Below are 24,332 nucleotides of genomic sequence, written 5' to 3'. Positions count from 1 at the left end.
CTGGATACCAGGGTGGAGCAATTCCATATCTTAACCATACCGACAGTGTAGAGATCCACACTGTCAGGAAGGCCAGGCCGAGGGTGAAACCCAAGCCAGCCGGCAGGAATGCCAGAATATCTGGAAATCCTGGACACCGGAGGATCATATCGACAGGTACAATACCTTAAGAATTACGTATGCCACAGTCTGTGGCAGATCCCAGCAAAGTCTGGCCTGTCTGCTCTAAACATCTCAATGAAGACAGAGCCAGGGAAGCCCTAGGACCACAGCAGGGGCGCAGTCATAAACAAACGATCCAGGTCCAGGGAAAAACAAGGACCCTGAGACAACAGGTCCAGATAGTGAAGCAGTAGGAACGGAGCATCGATGAGAAGACTCCGAAAATCCTAGTACCAGTGACGTCTGGGATGAACTGGAGCCCCCAGAAGGAAAGCCCCTCCGTCTCGAATTAAACTTCCGAAGACCTCGAGGAAGAAGGGAGACCGGAGGATACAGGTAGCTTCAGTACTCCTAGAGCTGGACTGTAACACCGGTAGTGTGTGATAGAGTCAGAAGGCCATGAGGACCAATCACCTGAGGGAGGCCCCCTCTGCTCACCAGGAGTTGAAACCTCTCTTGGAGAAGAGACTAGTCCCCGGGATGCACGTCGTGACGGCTGAGGAAGCCCGCTTCACAATGGAGAGCTCCCGGAATGAACACTGCAGAGTTGGCCAGGAGAAGACCCTTGGACTATGTGAGAATGTATGACATTCCTGTCATTGCCACCGTACTACCAGTGTAGCCTAGATGGAAGCCACTGTTGTGACACTGTTGGACTGAACCTATGCAGGTTTACCGTGACATAAGGGTTAGGCCAGAGTGAAGGCCCAAGACAGCCGAAAGTTCCAACAAGTGGCAGGGCGGAAGCGACAGATGTCCAGCTACCCCGAAATGAATGCGGACCAGACACTGTCTGCTGCAAAGAATACCCTGGACGAGATGGCCATAGCCACCCGGACAGAGACCGACTCGCCTCCGGAGAGAGCATCATCGTCCGAACAGCGATCCGATGGAAAAAACTCGATCCATCTGGAGAAGAGTCAATTATGGCAAGGCCTGGAATGGAACTGATCACATTCCCCCCTCCCAAAAGGTAGACACTCTGGGAGACCGCGCATCACCAAGAGCAATGACATATGTCGACCGCGTAGACATCCGCACACTCCAAGTTGAAGAGCGGAGAGCTTGTCTTACGCCAGAAAAATTCCCAGATTCCTGAGAATCCAGCAGTGCTCCCAGATGAAGAATACTCTGTGAGGGATGCAGGGAGGACTTTTCTCCGGTGACTAATTATCTGTGCCGAGAAAAAAACCACGGTTATCCTGACCCGGTGGTAAAGGACCTCGGTGATCCTGCTAAAAGCAGGATGACGTCCAGAGAAAGGAGCATTCGGATACACTGAACAGGTGAACCGTCAGAAAATCCGTAAAGCTGGTAAACCCCGGTGGAGTTAAGGACAGTCCCAAAAGGCAGAGCCTGAAACTTGCAAGTTTTGCTGTGGCACAGCAAACCTGAACCCCTGCTGATGAGAGGGCTCTGTATGTACCCGTAGGTACGTATCCTGAATACTCAGATATACCATAAAGTCCCCAGGCTCCAAACGTCGGATGATGGAGCAAGGAGGATTCCACCTGAGTCCAGGCACCCTTGGAATGTGATTCAGGGATTTGAGACAGAGTATAGGCAAATGAAGGACCAGTCAGTCACTGCCCCAGAAAGAAAAAAGAACAACCAGTCCCTCGCTGAGATAGTGAGGCTGGCCGAAATAGCTCTGCTTACCGCAAAGGCTGTATAGCTTTCTGGGTTTGTAAGGCCCTGATCGGAAGAAGGGCCCGTGTAACAACGCCTGTGAGGAGGCCGCCTGAGCAATGAGAGGCCGTTGAGAATCAGTATCTCACTCTGGAATCCCCCAGATGTAGACCTGCCCCGTCAGGCTGAAGGCTTATCCTCCGGCGTAGAAGCAGGGCCGTCCAGAAGTCCTGGACAGCTCGGTACTACATATGGTGGCCCCCGTGGAGGCCAACAGCCTAGGAAAAAACAAGCCTTTAGGCTGACCCTGAGGACAAAAAGACTTAACAGAGTTAGTCCGAATGTAGTGGGAGTAGCTAAAGACGGCATCTCTCCATTAGGGATACTGCCAATGATGCAACAATCTTGTCAAGGCCGGACCAAACAAGATCTTCCCCATGGTAGGAGACTGCACCTCTGCCTTCCCATGACGCAGCCATAGGGTATTGCGGCGGATAGAGACGCAGCCGAAACCCTGAAAGTTAGAAGACCGGCATCCAATGTAGGTAATCCCACATATGACAATTGCATATTTTATGTGAGCGGCAAAAGACATTTGAATCTCAGATGTGTTGAAGGGGAAAAACGTTACAAATGCATCAGCCCAGCATGCAACAGTATTAACCAACCATGCGATGGCCAAGGTAGGACGGGCAACAGACCCTGAAAACGAGTACATTGATTTCAGGTAAAGTTACCATCCAGGCCGGGATGGGAGGCATATTAATGCCTGTAACCCGACTATTAACATACAAATCCACCCCAGAAGGAGATTTCTATTACTTGTGAGGACCCTCAGGGAATGGGAAACAGGAGGCCTTTGTGACCCCTCGTATCTGGCGACAGCCAGACTCCCGCCAGGAGATCCACCCGCTGGGCAGAAACGAGGAATGCATGATACAGGTGCAGGATCGACATTCTATATATCCAGAATGAACCCGGCTACCAGCCCCAACGCAGGAATAATAATACTTGAAATCGGCTCCCCCCATGTGAGGGGGAAAGAGCCGAATACACCCTCCAGTTCACGGCAGAGCCACTGGGAAGTAACCACAGGGCGTATATCACGCCATTTAGTATTTCGTAGAAAACGACATCCACCAGGGTGGCCGTTGTGGTAATCCCTGCAAGGGGAATTACAGACCGATGCGGTACCGGAGGTAATTCATGTACTGTGAAAAACCCCGGCAGGGAGCGATAGTCTGTGACACAGAGGTAAAGTGCAAGTAATTGCGAGATACCCCGAGTTGAAAAGGGCAGTATGGTGAAGTAACCACAAGCGAGTTACGACAATGGGGCCCGCCCGGCGATCCTCAAAGGAGAGGATCCTGAGAAATAAACCGCCCAAAGGGGTCGGGCAAGGGGCCCGGCACCAGATGGCGCCGCATACAAAACCTTTCTGAGTCAAATCCTCCGCACTAATACCTGCAGCACATGGCTTGCAGGATAGCAATAATGGGTGCAGTATCGTGCGCAATCTCCTGGTCAGATATATTTGACTATCTTGACGGAAATATTAAGCAGCGCCATACCGGTCCTGACTGACGCTAAGATTAGCTGCAGGGACCCATTATCAGCGTATGCAACACACAGTTCCATCTAAAATATGGCAACGTGCAGCACGCAACAGTATGCGACAAACCTCACAAATATTAACAAGTATATATACGTAAGGTCTCAGAACCACCCTAGGTACACTTGTATTAGGGCAGATAAAGAAAAGGGATAGATATACACTGACAGGTGAAAAAAGCAGACAGTCAGCACTAGCATAAGTCACATACAATGCAGAAAAACATATATACATACATTTGCATGACATATAATATACTGCACAATGTCGCTACATTCAACTGCCCAGATTCAGTGTCTGGGAAGGCTATAGCGCTGTGTACACTCACCCACAATGTCCAGGTACGCAGGGGGACTGGGCTCACTGACATCCTAAGAGTTCTGCAGCACCACCGAGAGATAATGGCCGCTGGAGACCTCAGAAGAAGCGTGGCCCGCGGAGGAAGCAGCTCAGCGACGCCAGACTGCGTGTTGAAAGGCGCGCTGAGCTGAGGGGAGGAGCCGCTAGACAGGGAAGGCTTCCTCCCCTGGCTAGCAATTAACCCCCCGGGATGCCGGCTCCCGCTGCCGCTATAATCCCTGGTGGGCTAGTGGACACGCGGGGTATGCCTCCATGGAGGGGGAGCCCGCCGCCACCGCTAGCGCCTCCGGTCTGTCCCCAGAGACCAGAGACATAAGGCTGCATATTCACACGTGGATCACCGCAAGCGGTGACCACGCGACTTACCTGTCCCCGTCGATCCGGCAGCAGCCTAGGGATTCCTCCAGAGTCCGGCTAGTACAGACTCTGGGGTCCCGCTGCGATCCCCAGATCTGTACTGGCGTCGCAGCGCCGGCGGGGTGTAGGAGCGGCAGATTAGACGTCCATTGGACAGTCTGACGCTGCCGCTCTGAAGAGTAGTAAAAAAATAATAAAACTCTTTTTAAAAATAAATTTTAAGCTTAGGGGCTGCTAATCAGCTCCCCACTGCACTAACGGTGACCCGACTCCGGCCGGGCACCAACTTAAACTGAGGTGCCTCTGGCTGGGGGGGCGGGGTTATAGGGAGAGTGGACCCAAGTGCATCCTGGGAGCTAAAAGCTTTAACTGCGTGGTGCCCGGGTTTTGGTTCCCAACCTATACCCCAAGGTCAACCCTGTGGACCCCCTATGGACCCTGAAGTAGAAATTGCAAATTTTAGGAATTAAAGTAGGGGACAACAAAGCTAAATCAATCTTAGAAAAAGAATGAAAGGACGTAGAAAAACATGAAAGTTGTTGCATCGTTGGGTCCCTGACCCTCCAAGCTTCTATCTTGCCCAAACTATCAATAAATTTAACCCTTTGCAGTTTTTAGAGGTTTCCCCCCAATTAGGACACAATGACAGATGGATAAGATAAGCCTAATGGTGGTTTTAATTCTAACTGAATTTATCTTAATATCAAGTTCATCATTGAATCCAAAATTAAGCAAGATTTTATGATTAATGGGCCAGAAGCTGCACAATCATCAATAAATATTTTCTTTCCATACAAAATGGCACGACATACCATGTTAGCCTGGCTCCTCTGCTGAGCTTCCAGGCTGCCGCCCATGACCGAGTACACACTGATCCAACCATCAAAAGAAGCAGCAGAGAGCACTGATGGATTACGCGGGCACCACTGGACATCAAAGCACCACTGGTTATTGATTGGCAGCTCATACACCACCTACAATGGGAAGAGAATATAAGAAACACAAACTGAGATTTATGGTGTTCTAGGCTACTGTAACATAAACATCTCTATCTTCACTCTAATCTTTTACTAAATTTAAAAAAAAAAAACAGAAAAAAAATAAAATAAATGAATTGTCCTTGTGGACAATTTGTCAGTTTAATCATTAAAAGCCAGCAAAAATGATCTTGCACAAATGACAAGGTTATATTTAAAAAAACAAAAAGTTTATCGCCTACAAATACTGTACTTGTAGAGGTATATTTACTAAAGTGTTGGTTTTTAGAAGTGGAGATGTTGCCCATAGCAACCAGATTCTAGATATCTTCTAGAAGGTGCTAGATGAATGTTAAGTAGAATACGATTGGTTGCTATGGGCAACATCTCCACTTCTAAAAACCTGAGAAACAGAGCCAGATCATCCCGGTCCCAGGAATTCCCTGATGGGGAAAACACAGGAAAGAAAATTTTCACGTTCAAGTGGAAAGGCGAAACAACCTCGCGGTTGGAATGAAGGAACCGTACGGAGAACCGCCCTATCATTTTGAAATATGAGAAATGGCAGCTTGCAAGACAAAGTGCCTAACTCAGAAACCCGCCAAGCTGAGGCAACTGCCATAAGGAAAACCAATTTCCAAGCGACAAATTTAAAGTCCACTGAACCCAAAGGCTCAAGGGGAGCCTGCTTGAGAGCAGAGAGGACTAAGTTGAGATCCCGTGGAGCCACCGGCGGCTGAATGGTGGTTGAATTCACAACACCCTCTTCAAAGAGGTCAGAACTTCTGGCAGAAGGGCAGACGCCGCTGAAAATAAATAGAGCCGAAATTTGTAATTTTAAGGAGCGAAGCCACAAACCGGCCTCCAAACCTCCCTGAAGGCCAAAAACCGAGGAAGGTAAAACCTGGATGTGTGAATCACAAGAAGTAGATCTTCCAAACCCTGTGGTGTTTGTGTAACGAAACCGGTTTCCGGGCCCGCAACATAGTACGGACAACGGAAGCAGAAAACCCCTCAAAAGCCAGGCCCGTTAAAGCCAAATCGAGGAAGGTCCTCATGCCGAAATGGACCCTGCAGAAGCAGATCTGACCACAGCGGAAGCCGCCAGCAGGGATCTACCACCAGTTTGAGGATGGTAGATCCTTCGGTTGGAATGGAGGAACCGTACAAAGAATCACCCTATCATCTTGGATGGCGGCATACCACGACCTACACGGCCAGTTGGAGCTACGAGGCTCACCGGTACCTGCTGCTCTTTGATCTGCCAGAGTACCCGAGGTAACATGGGAATTGGGGGGGGGGGAGGAGAGGTATACCAGCACAAAATCATACCCCCCTGTGGAAGACCCCACTTCTAAACCAATTGCTGGAAGACCTCCAGATGGAGAGACCTCCGCCATTGCTCCAACGCTCTTGGTGCTGCCCTGATAATTCTCGTACGCCACTGCAGAGAGTTGTCTGATTGAATCCGCACTGGCCGGCCGGGATAGATGGCGCGGAGCTCCAGCACATTGATTGGTAGGGCAGCCTCCGATGACCCTGAAGATGAAGACTTGACATCACAGTGCCCTAACCGATAAGACTTGCATCTGTGGTCACAATGACCCAGGTTGGAGTGACCAAGGAGCAGATGATCGGAAACCAGCCACCAACAGAGGTGCTCGCAGACAGAACCAAAAGCGGAGATGAGAGATCCTCTGCACGCCTTGACCAATTCCTGAGAATTTCCCACTGGAATTCCCACGAGTGAAACCAAGCGTACTGAATGGTCTCAAAAGTGGAGACCATCATACCAAACAGCTTCATGCACAGCCAGATGGACGTACGAGGCACCAACAGTACCGTAGTGACCAAATCCTGAAGGGTCCGGGCCTTTGGACTCGGGCAGGAAGACTTGCTGGAGAAAGGTGTCGAAGATCACGTCCAGGAACAGCAGGCGCTGGCAAGGTGTCAGGTGAGACTTTTTGAAGTTCAGGATCCAGCTGTGATCCTAAAGCACCTGCACTGTGCAGTCCATATGTACCTGCAACTGGGAAGCTGAATCTGCCTTCACAAGCAGATTGTCCAAATAAGGAACGGCTGTGATAACGTCCTTGTGCAGCTGGCTCGCCATCGCACCCTTGATCTTTGTGAACACTCATGGGGCTGTGGCCAAGCCGAAAGGCAGGGCATAAAATTGATAGTGAGCCGAGCCGACTGTGAACCGGAGAAGAGAGTGATGAACCGCCCGAATAGGAACGTGCAGGCACGCGTCCCTGTCGACGAGCAAGGCCAAAAATTTGCAGGGAATAGATAGCCTGGTCCAAAGCCACCCTCTACTCCATGCCCCGGGAAAAAGCAGTTGCAAAAAAACATACAGGCATACCCCTGAGGTCAATGACATAACCGCGGAAAGAGATGCCCCGCACCCAGGCATTGGCCGTCGACTACACCCACCGGTCCCCGAACTGGACCAGGCGTCCGCCAACCCGCGATCAGACTGGGTGGACAGAGACCCCGTCAGGCGCTAGGCTTCTCCAGAGCCTTGGCTCCCGAGTGCATGCCCCGAGGAGCCAAACCCTTGCTGGGGAAACCGGCGTCGGGCAGACTGACCTCTAGTAAACGCTCCCCCTCAAAAAGGGAAGCAAAAGGCATGTAAATGCGGTCCCCGCTGTTTTGAGGCAGCCACAGGCAGGAAAGTGCTTTCCTCCCTGGTATCCTGGACAATAATGGAATCCAACTCGGTGCCAAACAGAACTCCCCATCCAAAAGGGAAGAGATTCCAAAGAATGTAGGCATCCCAGGCGTGGATCCAGAGCGCTCTCCCAGCCGAGACAGCCGTAGCCAAAACCGTGTAGGCCACCTGGGTGCAGTCCTGAATGGCCTCACACATATTCAGCCTCCCCGCGAAGCTGTTCCGCCAAGTCCAGTAAAGAATCTCTTTACCCTGAAGTCCAACGAGTTTGTCGGCCCATATTTCCATGGCTCGGGCCACACACGCTTAGGCCAGCAAAGGGCGAATAACAACCCCGGAACCAATAAAAACGGACTTAAGGCGACCTTCCATTCACTTATCCAGCAGATCCTTAAAGGATGCCGAACCCTGGACTGGGAGAGCAGTTTGTGTAGCCAAACGTGCTACCGCCGCATCAACCTTGGGAGGTTGCTCCCACTTAGTGACATGGTCTGGTGGAAGAGGGTAAAGAGATGCAAACTTGCAAGGAACAGAGAACTTCTTAACTGGGGCCTTCCATGCCTCCTCGACGAGATCCGAGGAAGCAGAGCAATTAATCTTATGGTGCATACACACGGTCAGATTTTTCCTTCAGATATGAACGATAACGATTTAAAAATCGTTCAGTCGTTCATATCTGAAGGAAAATCTGACATATCTGACATGCCTGAACGATGGACGATCAACGATGCGCGTTCCCGTTTGTCAGATAACGATATCTGACATCTGATGGGTTTGCAGTCAGACTTGGACGATTCCATTCATTTTAATGCAGTCAAAAATCGTTCAATCGTTCAAAACTTTGGTAAAATCGTTCAAATCGTTCAATCGTTCAGTCGTTCATCTGACAAATCTGACCGTGTGTACGCTCCTGTTGGCGCCTATGCTTGAATGGCTCCACCACTTGTGCTTGTGTATCCAAGTCCAGGCAATCCAGGGACTGCCGCACCGAAGTAATGAGGTCTTCTACACCTTGACCCAAAGAGGGCTGCTCCTCTGGAAGTAGACACTCCTCCTCCTTGGGAACCGAAGCGTCTATCGACCACCTGGAAGAAGGAAGATTCTTATGCGCCTCGCACAGCGCTAGCATCCTCAAAGAACCGTTCCATATAAGAGGAAACTTTCTCAAATCCCGCCGCTGTGCGCTCCGTGGTACGAAGCCAGGGTGGGTCAAGTACTGGCTGGTGACCGACCCATAGCCTGTGCCCACGCTGGCTCGTCTGGAGCGGACGTGGTGCTTCCGATGCCTGCGTGCAACTAGTCCCCACCTCGACAGTCTGTGCACAGCTCCCCGGAGTCCAACTGTCCACGCGTTAATTTCACATTACACTGGCTACAAGTAAAAAATGGCAAACGCGGACATAGGTAGCCGGTAAAAACACAAGTCACTGGGAAACTGCACATATCCCAACAACCAGGTAAAAATACAAATACTTAGCCTTCCTTGGAGAGGCTAACAGCAGCAGAGGAGAGGAGCTTGTGGACCCTTTGTATCTGCACTCTTCTCCCGCAAAGGCAGATGCAAGGCCGGCTTCAGATGCAGTGTCCTACGCAGCCAATAAACTGTACCATTGGCTGCCGTGTAGCAGGTGGGGGGGGGGGGGGGGGACCACTTGGTATGCCCTGTAGACGGGCAGCTAGTGTTTGACGCTCACCCTGTAGCAGCCGCCGCTCAGAAATTCCAGCAAGATGGTGCGGCCATCCGGGACAGTGCTGACACCCTGCATCCTCTACCAGGGTGCGGGTGTGCACTGTCCCCGGGCCCAGGCGGTCTCTTAAGAGACCGGAGTACTGTAGGGGTGTTGTTAGTTAGTGACATCCTCCCCCGCCGCAGTTCCCACAGCCGATACACTCTTACTGTGCGTTGCTGGAAGCAGTGCACAGTACCTCACTAATAAAGAGAAATAAATATTACAAAGTAATACAAAACAATCCATAGCTACTAGGGCTTGCAGAGCAACCCTTCTAAAACGTGTTTAACTCCACTGGCACTTAATCTACACTGCCATGATCGGTTTGCAGAGGGGAGGAGCTTAATGTTAAAGCTACAGGTTTAGTTAGTTAAGTGCCAGCTCCTACAGTCCCATCTGCAACCCATGGTCCAGTGTCCCCCAGCATAGAAGAAAGAGAAACTGAGAATAGTGTAGCAAGCTTCATAATGATAATCAGTGAAAAATATGTACTCCATCAGACCTCCCAATTATAAGGAAACCATAAGTCTAATAAGTGCTGGTGTTCTATGCACATTAGAAAAAGTATTTTTGTGCAGATAAAATAAAAACAACAGACCTCACTTGTGCTTGGATTCCAGCATAGTATACGGTGGTCTTTGGAACTACTGAGAAGTAATTCTGGGTCATCTTTGCTCCAAGAAATTGATAGAATGCCCCTATATACAAATAAACAAGAAGCCATTTAAAATGTGCAGTTATACAATTGTAAGTACCTCGGTAGTTTCATGTGTACTAACCAATGAAAAGATTACATAATCGCAAACAAAGCAATTTCTGCGGCAATTAACTACTCGTGAATAGTAACATTAATAAAAAAACAAATTCCCAGATATACCTCAGTGCTTGGCGATATAGGTCTACATTGCATTGTGTATATTTTATACAATTCCTTCCTTACAACCTAAGCCATAACACTGTATAACACACTGACAGATATATCTGTCCAATCTGTCTGGTGGGAAGGAATATCTGGTAATGTATGGGAGCAAATATCAATAGAAATTTGCTTCAAAACCCTGGAAGACAGACCAGATTTTCCTTTCCACCAGACAGACTGGACAGATATATCTGTCAGTGTATACCCAGCTTATAAGAATGAGGAACATAATTTACAAACATTTCTAAATACAAATGCTTTAGAAGTAATAGTGTCCACTACGTCACATTCTGTGCTATGAGGTAGTGTTTAGAAATGAAAACACACAGATGTGTAACGGTTGGGAGCAGAGGATGTGTCTATGGTTCACGCTCCAGCACTACCTTGTGTGATTCTCCAGTATTTTCAGAGGGGAACTAGCAAAACGTAGATCCCAAACTTGAATGACTGGTAGTCGGTCATCTTCAGAGGAGAGGACAAGCTGAGTTGCAATCTCAGGGTGCCACATCATTCCTGAGCAGTGCATCTGGGAAGAACAAATTAATTTAAGAAAGACATATTTTGAAGACCTAAGCACGTCAGTACAGCACAGAGTTACTCAGAGGATTGGGATAGAAATCAAGCAGAACACTCACAACCTCTTTTCCTAGTTAAATGTTACCAAGCTAGCTATGCTATACACAATTAGGTTATATTATCTGTTGTAGCAGTTCAATGTTCGCAAGATAATTATTTAGTGGTATATACATACATATACATTTATACACACACACACACACACACAATACGCATACACCGGTCGACAATAACATTGAAACCACTAGAAGGTGAAGCAAATATCATTGATTATCTCGTTAAAATGTCAACGGTGGAAGCAGTGTTAAGGTGCGTACACACAGTACGATTTTTATGAACGATATCGTTCATATTGTTCATTTTTATGCAGCGAACGACAATGTGCGTCGGACGATATCGATATCTATGGTCGTCCGTACATGCAAGCCAACTTGGACAATTTCATCACGATTTGCATGTTAAGAGATGTGGCAGGATGCCTTCACTGAAAGATATCTTTCAGTGTGTACACCCAATATAGTTTGTCCTGCACTACAGAAAAGTTCCAAGGGAAATCGTTCAGTGATATTGTTGGTTGTGCAGATCGTACCGTGTGTACCCAGCATAATGTTCTGGGTAATGCTCTGCTGGGAAACCACCTACCTAAGCATTGTTGCAGACCAAGTACAGCCCTTCATGACAAGGGGGATAATGTGCTCTGCAAAAAAACTGTTCAGAAATGGTTTGAGGAACAGGACAAAGAATTCAAGGTGTTGACTTGGCCTCCAAATTCCCCAGATCTCAATTCAATCGAGCATCTGTGGAATGAGCTGGAAAAACAAGCCCGAGACATGGAGGCCCCACCTCACAACTTACAGGACACAAAGGATCTGCTGCTAACGTCTTGGTGCCAGATACCACAGGACACCTTCAGAGATCTTGTTGAGTCTGTGCCTCGATGGTTTTAGCACGATGGGGTTCTACACAGTATTAGGCAGGTAGTTTTAATGTTATGGCTGATCGGTGTGTTATGGGAAGTTTACTGGTTGCATTTCAATCATTAGTTATTTAATGTCATTAGTCATTTAAAGTAAGTAATCTAATTTTAAAGATACTGTTTAGTAATTATACTACAGAAATTTAGGGCCAGATTTAGAGTTTGGAGCAAATCAAGAACAGGAGCAATTTGCTCCTGGAACATACCATGTTGAACAGCAAGGGGTGAAAATGCATTTGTTTTTTTTGCAAGCAGGGAAAATAGTAGTTGCTTATGTATGTAGTGAACAAACACTGTGGCAGCTTTGTTTTTACACTGAAATTTAGAATTAAACTATGATACACCCATTCCCAATTTTAAATCTCTTTATACATTGTAAATCTTCCCATCTGCTGTGCAACATGATTTTGGAAAGGTACAAATTTAGTACAAATTGCTTCTCTTTTTGGATTAGCACCTAACTCTGAATAAGGATTTCTTAGTAGATACACTATACTATACAGGTCTTGTATACTAAACAAATGGTATAGTGCCAAATGTGATATCACCACCATATTATGCAGAACTGTACTGAGAATATTTACTCACTTACATTGGTCCCTGCAGTACAGCAGTACAAATGTTCAAACACACTAGCAACACATGCGGTGACTGCGGTCCATTTGTCAGAATACAATTAAACTCCCAGTATGTTTTTGAACTCTGGGAGGAAACACATGTAAAAAAAAAAATCAGAGAACCTGCAGACTTTACACAGGTATGTATCTTCTTAGAATTGAACCCATGGTCCAAGTACTGTACTGTACTATGAGGCAGTACCACTGTATCACCATGTTGCTACGGTCTATGGACAATAGTGTGGATGGTTCAGAGTCTGAGCCAGAAGAGGATAGTGACACATCAATGGGCACTTCGGATTCAGTCTATGAGGACAGCAGCGCAATGACAAATGCAAGCGGAAGTTTGAAGGGAAGAGAGCTGCACAGCACCAAGCACTAGCAGCGAGGTACAAGGAGGATATCCCACAGTACTGTGCCATAGGAGATCCTTATCACTAACAGTGAGGTACAATAATGATATCCCACAGTACTGTGCCATAGGAGATCCTTAGCACTAGCAGCGAGATACAATAATGATAGTCCACAGTACTGTGCCATAGGAGATCCTTAGCACTAACAATGAGGTACAAGAAGGATATCCCACAGTACTATGCCATAGGAGGTCATTAGCACTAGTAGTGAGGTATAAGAAGGATATCCAACAGTACTGTGCCATAGGAGATCCTTAGCACTAGCAGCGAGATACAATAATGATAGTCCACAGTACTGTGCCATAGGAGATCCTTAGCACTAACAGTGAGGTACAAGAAGGATATCCCACAGTACTGTGCCATAGGAGATCCTTAGCACTAGCAGGGAAATACAAGGAGGATATCCACAGTACTGTGCCAGGGCCGTAGCTAGGGTAGTGCAGCCGGTGCCATCGCACAGGGCACCACAGATCAGGGGGCGCTGTTTGGGCCTTCAATTTTCTGTTTATTATCATTCTCACTTGTAGCTTCCTCTTATTTCATCCCCAGCATCTCCTGGCCTCCCCCATCTCTTCCCTGGCCCTTCCCCTTTTTTGGGCGCATTATGTCCCTTTGAAAAATGAGGGGGGGCGCCAATGCTCTTTCTGGCACAGGGCACCAAATAGTCTAGTTAAGGCTCTGTACTGTGCCATAGGAGATCCTTAGCACTAGCAGGGAAATACAAGGAGGATATCCCACAGTACTGTGCCATAGGAGATCCTTAGCACTAGCAGGGAAATACAAGAAGGATATCCCACAGTACTGTGCCATAGGAGATCCTTAGCACTAGCAGGGAAATACAAGAAGGATATCCCACAGTACTGTACCATAGGAGATCCTTAGCACTAGCAGGGAAAATATGAGATATGGTAAGAACTTACCTTTGTTATCTCTACGAAGTCCATAGGGTTCCACAGGATACCTTGGGGTATAGGTGATGACGTCAGGCATCGGGCACCATAGAGTTAAGTTTTCAGCCTCCCAGGATGCACTAGGGTCCCCCTCCTATACCCCGCCCCCGAGCCAAGGCATCTCAGTTACGTACCAAGCCATAGGCCGGAGGAGGAGAAGGAAGAGAGAAAAAAGATCTGGACACACAAGAATCACATTCTCACCAGAGGGAGACGGAAAAACCGGTGACCAGAGCAAAGCCCATCTGCAGCACAGGAGCGACAGGATGGGGGTCCTGTGGAACCCTATGGACTTCGTAGAAATAGAGTTAACAAAGGTAAGTTCTTACCATATCTCATATTTTCTACATCAGGGTCCATAGGGTATCCACAGGATACCTTGGGGATGTCATAAAGCAGTATCCTTTAAGGGTGGGGATGCTCCTGTGCTGAAAGGAGAATCCGCCGCCCGAAGGAAGCATCCTGAGAGGCAAAGGTGTCAAACGCGTAATACCTCACAAAGGTATGGGCAGAGGACCATGTGGCAACCTTGCAGATCTGGACTGCAGAGGCACCACGTCGAGCAACCCACGAAGGACCTAGTGGAATGAGCCCTCACAGAAGAAGGAACCGGAAGGCCTTCATGAAGATAAGCTTCAGAAATGGCCATACGAATCCAGCCTGCCAAAGTTTGCTTTGAAGCAGGCCAACCCTTTTTACGGAAGCCATAGAGGACAAACAAGGCGTCCGACTTCCTAAACGAAGAAGTGCGGTCAACATAAATCCTTAAAGCCCGCACAATGTCCAAAAAAGCCTCACCCACTGAAAGATCAGATGAGTTAAAAGCCGGCACAACGATTTCCTCGTTGATGTGAAAACTAGAAACAACTTTAGGAAGGAAACTAGGCCCTGATTCAGAGCCGGACGCAAGTGGCTGCTCGTTCGCTCCGAACGATGTTTGCCCAACTGCGCATGCGTACGGATCGAAATACGCATGCGCGAACCACTCAGTGCGGCTGAAAATCGTGTGCTCGCAAAATAGCGAATGCCTGCTATTTTGAGTGACAGAATGAGGCGTATGTGGGTGGAAACAGGGGAAGGTGCTTGAAAACGGGGAGTGGAGATCCGATCGCAGGCGTGCTTAAAGGTCAAAACGGGCGTTTTATGGGTGTGCATATTTAAAACAGCAGCGTCATTGACCACGTCACTGGGTTAATTTAAAGCCAGAACTGCTCGCAAAATTGTGGTAGCAAAAACCAACCACAAAAATAGCAAGCAGCTCATACCCTGTTCGATGTACTCGATTAATCTAATAAATAGCGGACATGACGTAGGATGCGAGCGGCCAGGGGGCGTATTTTTCCAAAAAACGAACGCAAGTTTTGTTCGCTCGTTCAGACCTAGAGGCGTGAACAGACCGCAAACAGCGAACGGTTCATTTGAATAGCCACCCCTTGTTTTAGAACGAACGACCGCAAATAGCGAGTGGCTCTGAATGAGGGCCCTAGTTCCTATGAAAAATCAGAAAAGGGGGTCTACATGAGAGAGCCCCTAAGTCAGAAACGCGTCTGGCCGAAGCGATGGCCAGAAGAAAAATTGTTTTAGCTGTCAGCCATTTGAGGTCCACTGAGCCCAGTGGTTCAAACGGCGGTCCCTGGAGAGCCCTCAGGACCACAGCTAAATCCCAAGGCGCTACCGGTAGAACAAAAGGTGGCTGAATTCTGAGAACACCCTGCATAAAGGTGCGCACATCAGGGATTGCAGCAATCCTACGATGGAACTAGACAGATAGGGCAGACACCAGCACCTTCAGAGACGCAAGGCGAAGCCCATGGTCCAGTCCCACCTGTAGGAAAGCTAACACTCTAGACAGACGGAACTCCCGAGGAGCATAACCTCTCGGCCGACACCACTGGAAGAACGTATGTCACACAGGATGGTATATCCTTTCAGAGGATGGTTTCCGAGCCCTTAGCATTGTTTGCACTACAGAGCTGGAAAACCCCCTGGACCTTAACATGGCCGTCTCAACAGCCACACCGTCAAAGACAGCAGAGTCTGGTCCGGGTGAAGACAAGGACCCTGTGACAGGAGGTCCGGGCGTAACGGCAACCGCAGAGGAAAGTCCACAGACAGTCCCTGGAGGTCTGAGAACCAGTGCCTCCGGGGCCACACGGGAGCTATCAACAGGAGCGTGCCCTCATTCATGTTTGATTTTCCTGATTACCCGTGGAAGAAGGGAAAACGGAGGAAACAGATAAGCAAACCGGAACGTCCACCGGATGGAGAGAACATCCACAAGAGACGCCTTTTCGTCTCTTGTGCGAGACCCGTACACCGGCAACTTGTTGTTGTGCCGTGACGCCATGAGGTCGATCTCTGGAAGACCCCACCTGTCCACCAGAAGTTGAAAGACGTCCTGGTGCAGAGACCATTCCCCCAGATGAACATCCTGGTGACTGAGGAAGTCCGCCTCCCAGTTTAGGACTCCCGGGATGAATACTGCTGATATGGCCGGGAGATGGCGCTCCGCCCAAACCAGGATTCGGGACACCTCTACGAGAGCCGCCCGACTTCGGGTACCTCCTTGCCGATTTATGTAGGCCACGGTGGTAGCGTTGTCCGACTGGAGCTGCACTGGGTGACCTTGGAGAACCCGATGTGCCTGCTGGAGAGCATTGAAAACCGTGCGGAGCACCAAGATGTTTATTGGAAGCTCTGCTTCCGCCCGAGTCCACCTGCCCTGGAACAAGTGTGGACCCGTGACTGCTCCCCAGCCCCGAAGACTGGCGTCCGTTGTCAACAGGACCCAATTCGCCACCCAGAACGGACGACCCTTGTTGAGATGGGTCGTCTGCAACCACCAGGCTAGGGGCAGGCGAACCTCCGGAGTGAGCACCATCGTCTGGGATTTTAGACTCTGAGGCAGTCCATTCCATTTGGACAGGATCAATTGCTGCAGAGGTCTGGAGTGAAACTAGGCATATTCCACCATGTCGAATACTGACACCATGGAGCCCAGTAACCTCATCGCCGAGTGCAGAGACACACGGCGATTCTGCAGACAACTGCGCACCCTCAACTGCAAGGCAGAGATCTTTTCCCCCGTCACAAAGATCCTTTGCTGTCCGGAGTCCAATAAGGCTCCGAGGTGCAGAATCCTCTGGCAGAAGTCCACCCTGATCCCGTCTCAGTTTATCAACCAGCCGTGCCGTTGCAGTACTGCAATGGTCAGGTCCAAGTGGCGTAGAAGGAGCTCTGGAGATCCTGCCACCAACAGAAGGTCGTCCAAGTACGGCAACATGCGGACTCCCTGCAGCCGCAGGGAAGCCGCCATGACCGCCATCACCTTGGTGAATACACGTGGTGCTGTCGCCAGCCCAAAAGCTAACGCCCGGAACTGAAAGTGGTCGCTGCGGATTGCAAACCTGAGGAACTGTTGATGGCGTAAAAGAATAGGGACATGTAGGTAAGCGTCCTGTATGTCCAACGACACCATGTAATCCCCAGGTTCCAGCGCCAGAATGATGGACCGTAGGGTCTCCATCCGAAACCTCGGCACCCGCAAAGACCTGTTGAGTGCTTTGAGGTTGAGGATCGGACGATACGACCCATTGGGTTTCTGCACCAAAAACAGATTGGAATAGAAACCCTGGCCCCTCTGGGAGAATGGAACAGGCACTATAACTCCAGCCTGGAGCATACTGTGTAAAACCTTCCGCAGTTCCAAGACTTTGTTCCGGTCTGATGGGAGACCCGTGGTGAAGAATCGAGACGGGGGCCTGTGCCGAAAGGAGAGGGCGTACCCGTGAGAAACCACCTCGAGAACCCAAGTGTCTGTCCTGGTAACCGACCAACACTGGGCGAACTGCAGCAGGCGGCCTCCCACTTTGGGATCCCCCAAAGGGAGGCCCGGACCGTCAGGCCGCAGGCTTGTCATCTGGCTTAGGGGCCGGACGTCTGGTACTCCAGGCCTGTTTCCGGGGCTTGGCCGATTTTTTGGGGCCAGCCTGACGGGGAAAAGACTGTGCTTTAGGCCTACCCTGGGCCCTGTAAGGCCGAAAGGACGACGTACCTGAACTGGAAGGAACTGCAGCAGACGGGAGACATGCAGATTTGGCTGCCGCCAGCGTGGCTACAATTTTGTCCAGATCCGGACCAAATAGGACATTAAAAGGCAAAGCTTCCAAGCCCTTTTTGGAATCAGCGTCCGCCTTCCAAGATCGCAACCATAAGGTGCGACGAGCAGCTACAGCTGTCAAAGAAATCCGAGACGCCAGGGTACTGATATCCAAAGCCGCTTCATTGATATAAGTGGCCGAATCCCGGAGATTGCCTATCAACTCGGTCTGTTCAGCCGAACAGTCGGAATCGAAAGACGCCTCCAAACTATCAGCCCAGCGCTCCATAGCTCTGGCTAGCCAACAAATGGCCATAGCTGGCCTAGCTGCCCCCCCCCCCCCGCAAGGGACTAAACGGACTTTAGGCAGATCTCCACCTTACGGTCCGTAGCATCCTTCAAGGAAGACATGGAGGGCATGGGCAATGTGGCACTACGAACTAGGCGTGTCACATGAGAATCCACCTGTGGAGGGGATTCCCACTTAGAAAAATAATTATCCGCAAACGGATAAGCCACCGCCAAGCGTCTCTGAGGCTGATACCGTTTGCCAGGATGTTTCCATGCCTCCTCTAAATGGTCCACTAACTGACCCGAAAGAGGAAACACTGTGGCGTCACCCTTAAAAAAGGCATATTTAGACTTGGACACCGGAGGATCTTCATCCTCAATCACTAAAGCTGTGCGGACTGCCCGAATAAGTCCACGAATATACACCTTGGACCTAGCGTTCGATTCTTTAGTACGGAGAGGTTCCTGGTCAGAAAGATCCAGAATCTCCCCATCATCAGACGTCACGTCGTCATCCTCATAAGGAGCGGACAGAGACGCCAACGGCCACTTATGTGGCCTCAACACAGACTCCCCTTGTAACACCTCCGACAAGTGCTGTACAAAACTTGTCAGTGAATTAACCCACGCAGGCTCCTGAGAGACCTGGGGAGGGGAAATAGGGAGACTGTGGGGTACCATCAATTGTCTCGGGAAACCCTGCATGGGTGACGACACCACTAACTGCAGACGCTAGCAGAAGTCACATACAATGCAAAGAAATAAATTCCTGCACTATCAGCGCTGATTCTCAACTACGCAGACACAGAGCCTGGTAGGACACAGCGCTGCATACACAGACCTTAAGCCAACGGAGGAGAGGTATGCCGGGGGACCCAGACCGCGATGCCACCGATCATCAGCGTCCAGCAGCGCTCACCATGCTTCCAGGAAAGATGGCCACCGAGGAGCAGAGAGGAGGCTGGCCTGGGGGAGGAGCGCTGTCACAGGGCCAGTCAGCAGAGCAGAGAAGGCTGTGTGCAGCGGGGGAGGCTCCGGCTGTGTTACAGGGAAGGCGCGCTCCCCTGGCATGCATTTAACCCCTGGGACGCCGCAGCGCTACCGCTCAGCCACGGTCCGCTGTCCCAGGGGGGTAGTGGAAGCGCAGGTTAGGTACCTGGCTCCACATTGCAGCCAGTCCCCAGGGAGCCCCCTGCCTGGGGACTCTGGACCATGTGTCAGCAGGGTCCCACCGCGGGACCCCGCTGCTTACCTGCTGCCCCTTTGGATCCGGCCATGGTCCCAAACATCTGGGGTCACCGCTAGCTGTGACCCCAGATGCTTACCAGCATCCCCGGATCAGTACCGGCGTTCTGGTACCGACGGGGTGTAGGGAAGACAGCATGGACGTCAGTACTGACTGTCCATGCTGTACATCCAGATGAGCAGCCACAGCTGCTTTGAAGAAAACTTCAGGGGCTATCCTTAGCCCCCCTCTAACAGGTGCATCCGACTCCGGCCGGGCACCAAACGAAACTGGGATGCCTTGGCTCGGGGGCGGGGTATAGGAGGGGGACCCTAGTGCATCCTGGGAGGCTGAAAACTTAACTCTATGGTGCCCGATGCCTGACGTCATCACCTATACCCCAAGGAATCCTGTGGATACCCTATGGACCCTGATGTAGAAATACAAGAAGGATATCCCACAGTACTGTGCCATAGGAGATCCTTAGCACTAGTAGTGAGGTAAAAGAAGGATATCCCACAGTACTGTGCTATAGGAGATCCATAGTACTAGTAGTGAGGTACAAGAAGGATAACCTTTGTGGTACACCCCTATTATGCAGACTCCCCATTTTCATCAATATACAATGCAGACTATCATTATCATGGACACAGATATTTCACACTGACAGATTTTATTAAGCTGTTTATCACAGATGGGATTAGTTGCAGAACAATACAGCAGCGAATCCCACATCTATCGTTGCTGAATCTGTATTCTGGAAGCCCACTACAGTATTCAGAAGATTGTGGAACTACCTTTAATATGTGCAGGGTCATGTCCCAATATTAAAAGTCATTTTTGTCCCCCAACTGACATGGCACCAATGGATAAAAAAGTCTGGGACCTTATCTCCCCAGTGTAAACCCATATGTTAGCACTGTACGTAAAGAACAGATACATAAGTGTGCCACCATTTAAACCAGGGAATTGGGGGAAAGCACCTGTATGTGTGATAATAAGCAGAGCCCTGATTGCTGCCACACCAGTCAGTAAAGTAGGAGTATGGCTCAGAGGTAGAAAGCAATATAAAAAGAAGGCACTTGATAGATGAAGTGTTTGGAGGTACTTTTAATGAAGTAATACAATTGCAAAGCAATTTAAATGAAATAAAACATCATATCAGTATTAGATTCTTGAGTACTCCTCAAAGCTACAATGATGATTTCATTTAAAAGAACCTGTTATCAGAGGTAATAATGTTAAAGTGTTCTTAAGTTGAAGTGCAGCTGTCAGCTCGCTGTCCGAGTGCTCACCTATAAAGGCTTTACACAGCTTTGTGGTCAATACAAAATAAAAAAGGGTGGCTCAATATGGTCTCCACAGGAAAGTACTTTTGGTTTTAAACTATACATACACTAGGGATATTTATAGGCTTGTGCTGTATGCTAATAGAGGTTTGTGGGACAGCAGAAAGTGGCACAAAACCATTGTGCGTATGTGGAATACATCTGTATTTATACGATGAGGTGGTCACACAGGCGTGATTGTACCGCATGCTTTAAGAGTCAGAACAGTGTTCCTCCCTCTTACTACATCCATAGAAAGCAACTACACACAGAGTGTACACACACCAGGAACAGTAACACAACACACAACGAGAAGACACGGGAACAGAGCAACCAAGATAAAGCAGCACACAGACATAACAGAAAGCTGCCAAAGACCAAAGGCAGAGCGGCGAGATACACACACACACACCCGCACAAGTCAGAAGACTTGCCCTGACAGATGCAGACAAGGAATAAATAGAATTGCAATATACTGTAAGTGATGCATGCCCATGAGTAATGGTGAAGAATACATATATTATTCTATGCTGTTATATGTTTGCAGGCGATGGTGTTTTATCTATTAAATACAGTATATTTATGGGGAACTTGCCGCAGTGAATTGCTAGGAGTTGTGTGTTGCCAAGTGCCAAAAAGGACGGTAGTGGTGGTTGGGGAGAACAAGAGTGGAGAGTGCGGGTAATTAACAAGGCAATGTACGAAGAGTACTGAAAACAATGAGAGGCTATAACACCATAATTACCCTCCTATTTCAGGGTTCCTGCAATCGAAATAAATAAAGTACATTTTGGGACATATATATGCAGTATCACTAGTTATATATTCATTTTTATATGTCAAGTCAAGGGATAATTTACTTCTTTTATAGGTTTCCATTCTTCCCCCTCATAAAACGGAAAAATGTAATAGCCTTTTATATAAATGTTACAAAAAGAAATGCTATCTGTCCCTAACAACAGCAATATCAAACCCATTTGCCTGAGCGAAATAGAAATGTGTCATCGTTTTAAAAATAAAGAATCTGTAAATACCAAATATATTCATACTTGTAATAATGGGGAAAAACAAACGTGTGATAAAGTGCTTAATGAGCTTTTCACAAATACATCTATTAATTAATAAGATGGCACTATGGCCACATTCACTTTAAAATGTAAAAACGTTTAAACAGGAAACACATTTGTTATTTATCTGTGAATTGATTGTTGAACGAAAAGCTGTTAAAAAAGGTTTATTAACTTTGTATATTACGTGTATTGTTTTTTGTGATGTGTGGAAAATGTGACAAAAATCAAATATGGGACAATGCAAAAAGGAGTCTGAGAACATTGAGAGGGCACACTAGCATTCAGTGAGCTTTGGATAGACAGTGGATGCAGCACATCCTATAGTCCAGTGTCCATGGTCTGTCCAGTGCTCATCTGTTTTATGTATCTCAGAGAGAGTTCCACAGCAACTGAAAGGCCTCTGTATATACAAGACACCGTTACAACACCAGAGGAAAGGTGTACAAATCAGTCCTGGAGTACAAAGTAGGCAAACTAACCTACTGCCTATCGAGTGATCTGCAGATTTATCTGTACATGAAGGTCGTTCATATATACTGAACGACCATCATCTTCCAGGTAGCCGCAGGTCCCGCTGGCCTGGGGCCAGGTCCGTCCCCCTCTCTGCGGCTGCCGCTGAATGTGTACGGGCGGTTGGCTGATCGCCCGTTCACACTTGCCGATTTACTGATATGTCTGCATATATACCTGTCCATCGGCTGTGCAGCACAGGTGTGAATGACGTCGTTCACAGACATATCGCTGGTAAACACCAGCCGACAGGCACCAGATATATTCACCAATCATTGGATCAGTCAATATATCTGTCAGTGTGTACCCAGCTTAAGTCCAATCATTGTTGCACTGCACCGTGTCTGAAAATATATTCAATCCCTTTTCTAAAAATAGTGAGAAGATTGTAGATTTGCTGCAGTAACAAATGACCATGAGTGCCTGACTGTAATTGTAGATTCTGTGCTACAATTACTTACATTAAAGGTATTGTAAGTAAAATAGTTTTTTTTTCCTATGCACTATGAGATATGTCACACACTAGCCTTGGATGAGTTGAACGTAGGGCTTGTAGACGCCTAAAAACATCACCATGGTCAGGACCTTATAAAGAGCTCAGTCAACACTTTTAAAACTGTGCATCCTGTACTTACCCTGTTGCTGTGGTCACTGACTTTAATTACAGGCTCGTTCTTGCGGAGATCCCATACTACAGCTTTACCACTAGGGTGAGCAGAGGATAAGATGTGCTGGACTTGCTGGTTCCAAGAAATAGCGGTGATGTCTTCTACAGGCTGCATATTAACAAGAAAATATGACATATTATTGTGCTCATTCACAGCTATATTTACGTCTGTGTTCTGCATAAGATACACATTTTCATATCGTGCATAAGCATACGTCCGTATTTTTATACACTGCTGACTTGCGCCTCCTTACATCTGGAGAGGTTGCTGACTGTCACCATTCAGCTGATGGTATATGTCAATCATTAGCATCATGGGCATCTATTTCAGTTACTTAACGAACATTTCCATTTGGACTAGGGCTAGAAAGAAATTTCCCTTTTGCTTTAAAAAAAGGGAAAAACAATGTTATGTAGTAGAACTTAATTTTTTATTAAATTTGTATTTAAATGTATTTTATATATAAAATAACTTTTTTTCATTATTAATTTTCCTGACAATGTTCTCTCTAGTGTATATGACCTTTCATTACATTATTATATTGTGTACAAGTAGGGTAATGTAACTATAGCATTACTACGAACAGTGGTAAGCCACATTTATATTCTCTCTCTACGCTACTGCTAGACATTAAGGGCTGGATTCAATTAGCCGCGATTAATTACCGTGGGCTAAATGATCTGCCAGGGCTACTCAATTATAGCCCGCGATCAACCATGCAGATTTCTGTTCGAGCCTGAGGAGGCTCAAACAGAAATCTGCATTAAATGCCTTGAACACGGGTGCCGCAAACGTGTTAATCAATAGCTCCAGGAATTTATCCCGGATTCTAAAGGTTAAAGAGTGTTAGCGGGTAATTTAGCGTGCGAGGAAAAAGGGGCTGTAACTGAATAGCCCCAAGCGTTAAAGCCTGAGGCTGCCACTATTTTCCTGGTGCTGAAAATGAACACATCTAATTGAACCCGACCCTATATATACACACTTGTGGACCCAATGTACATCTGTCCCACATGCTACCATTTCTGAACTGGGCGCAGCTAAGTAATCGCCTATAAAGCTTTAAATAAATGGCATACTTTTTTTTGTTCGGCAACAAAAAACATCCTCTACTAATCTATTCACCTGCACTGAATGCTCTGAGGCCGTCGTTATGTGGAAGTGAGGCAGTTACATGTATGCACATATGTAA

General features: G+C 48.0%; 1 protein-coding gene across 5 annotated transcripts in view; it reads right to left on the bottom strand.

The window, feature by feature from the left end:
* The window catches only part of SEC31B (SEC31 homolog B, COPII component), a 187,181-nt gene that overhangs the window by 118,782 nt on the left and 44,067 nt on the right, over positions 1–24,332 (bottom strand). For all 5 annotated transcript variants that reach the window (XM_088475642.1, XM_088475644.1, XM_088475645.1 and 2 more), the window contains exons 6-9: positions 23,111–23,251; positions 10,804–10,946; positions 10,100–10,199; positions 4,933–5,094 (exon numbers count right to left, since the gene is read on the bottom strand). In XM_088475642.1, coding sequence (XP_088331768.1) covers positions 4,933–5,094; positions 10,100–10,199; positions 10,804–10,946; positions 23,111–23,251 — 546 coding nt within the window. The remainder of the gene's footprint in view (positions 1–4,932; positions 5,095–10,099; positions 10,200–10,803; positions 10,947–23,110; positions 23,252–24,332) is intronic.

The sequence above is a fragment of the Taudactylus pleione genome, unplaced genomic scaffold (genome assembly GCF_031769625.1).
Source record: "Taudactylus pleione unplaced genomic scaffold, aTauple2 ptg000016l, whole genome shotgun sequence".
Lineage (NCBI taxonomy): Eukaryota > Metazoa > Chordata > Amphibia > Anura > Myobatrachidae > Taudactylus > Taudactylus pleione.
Note: the sequence above shows the minus strand (reverse complement) of the source record. Positions and strands in the feature narration are given on the sequence as shown.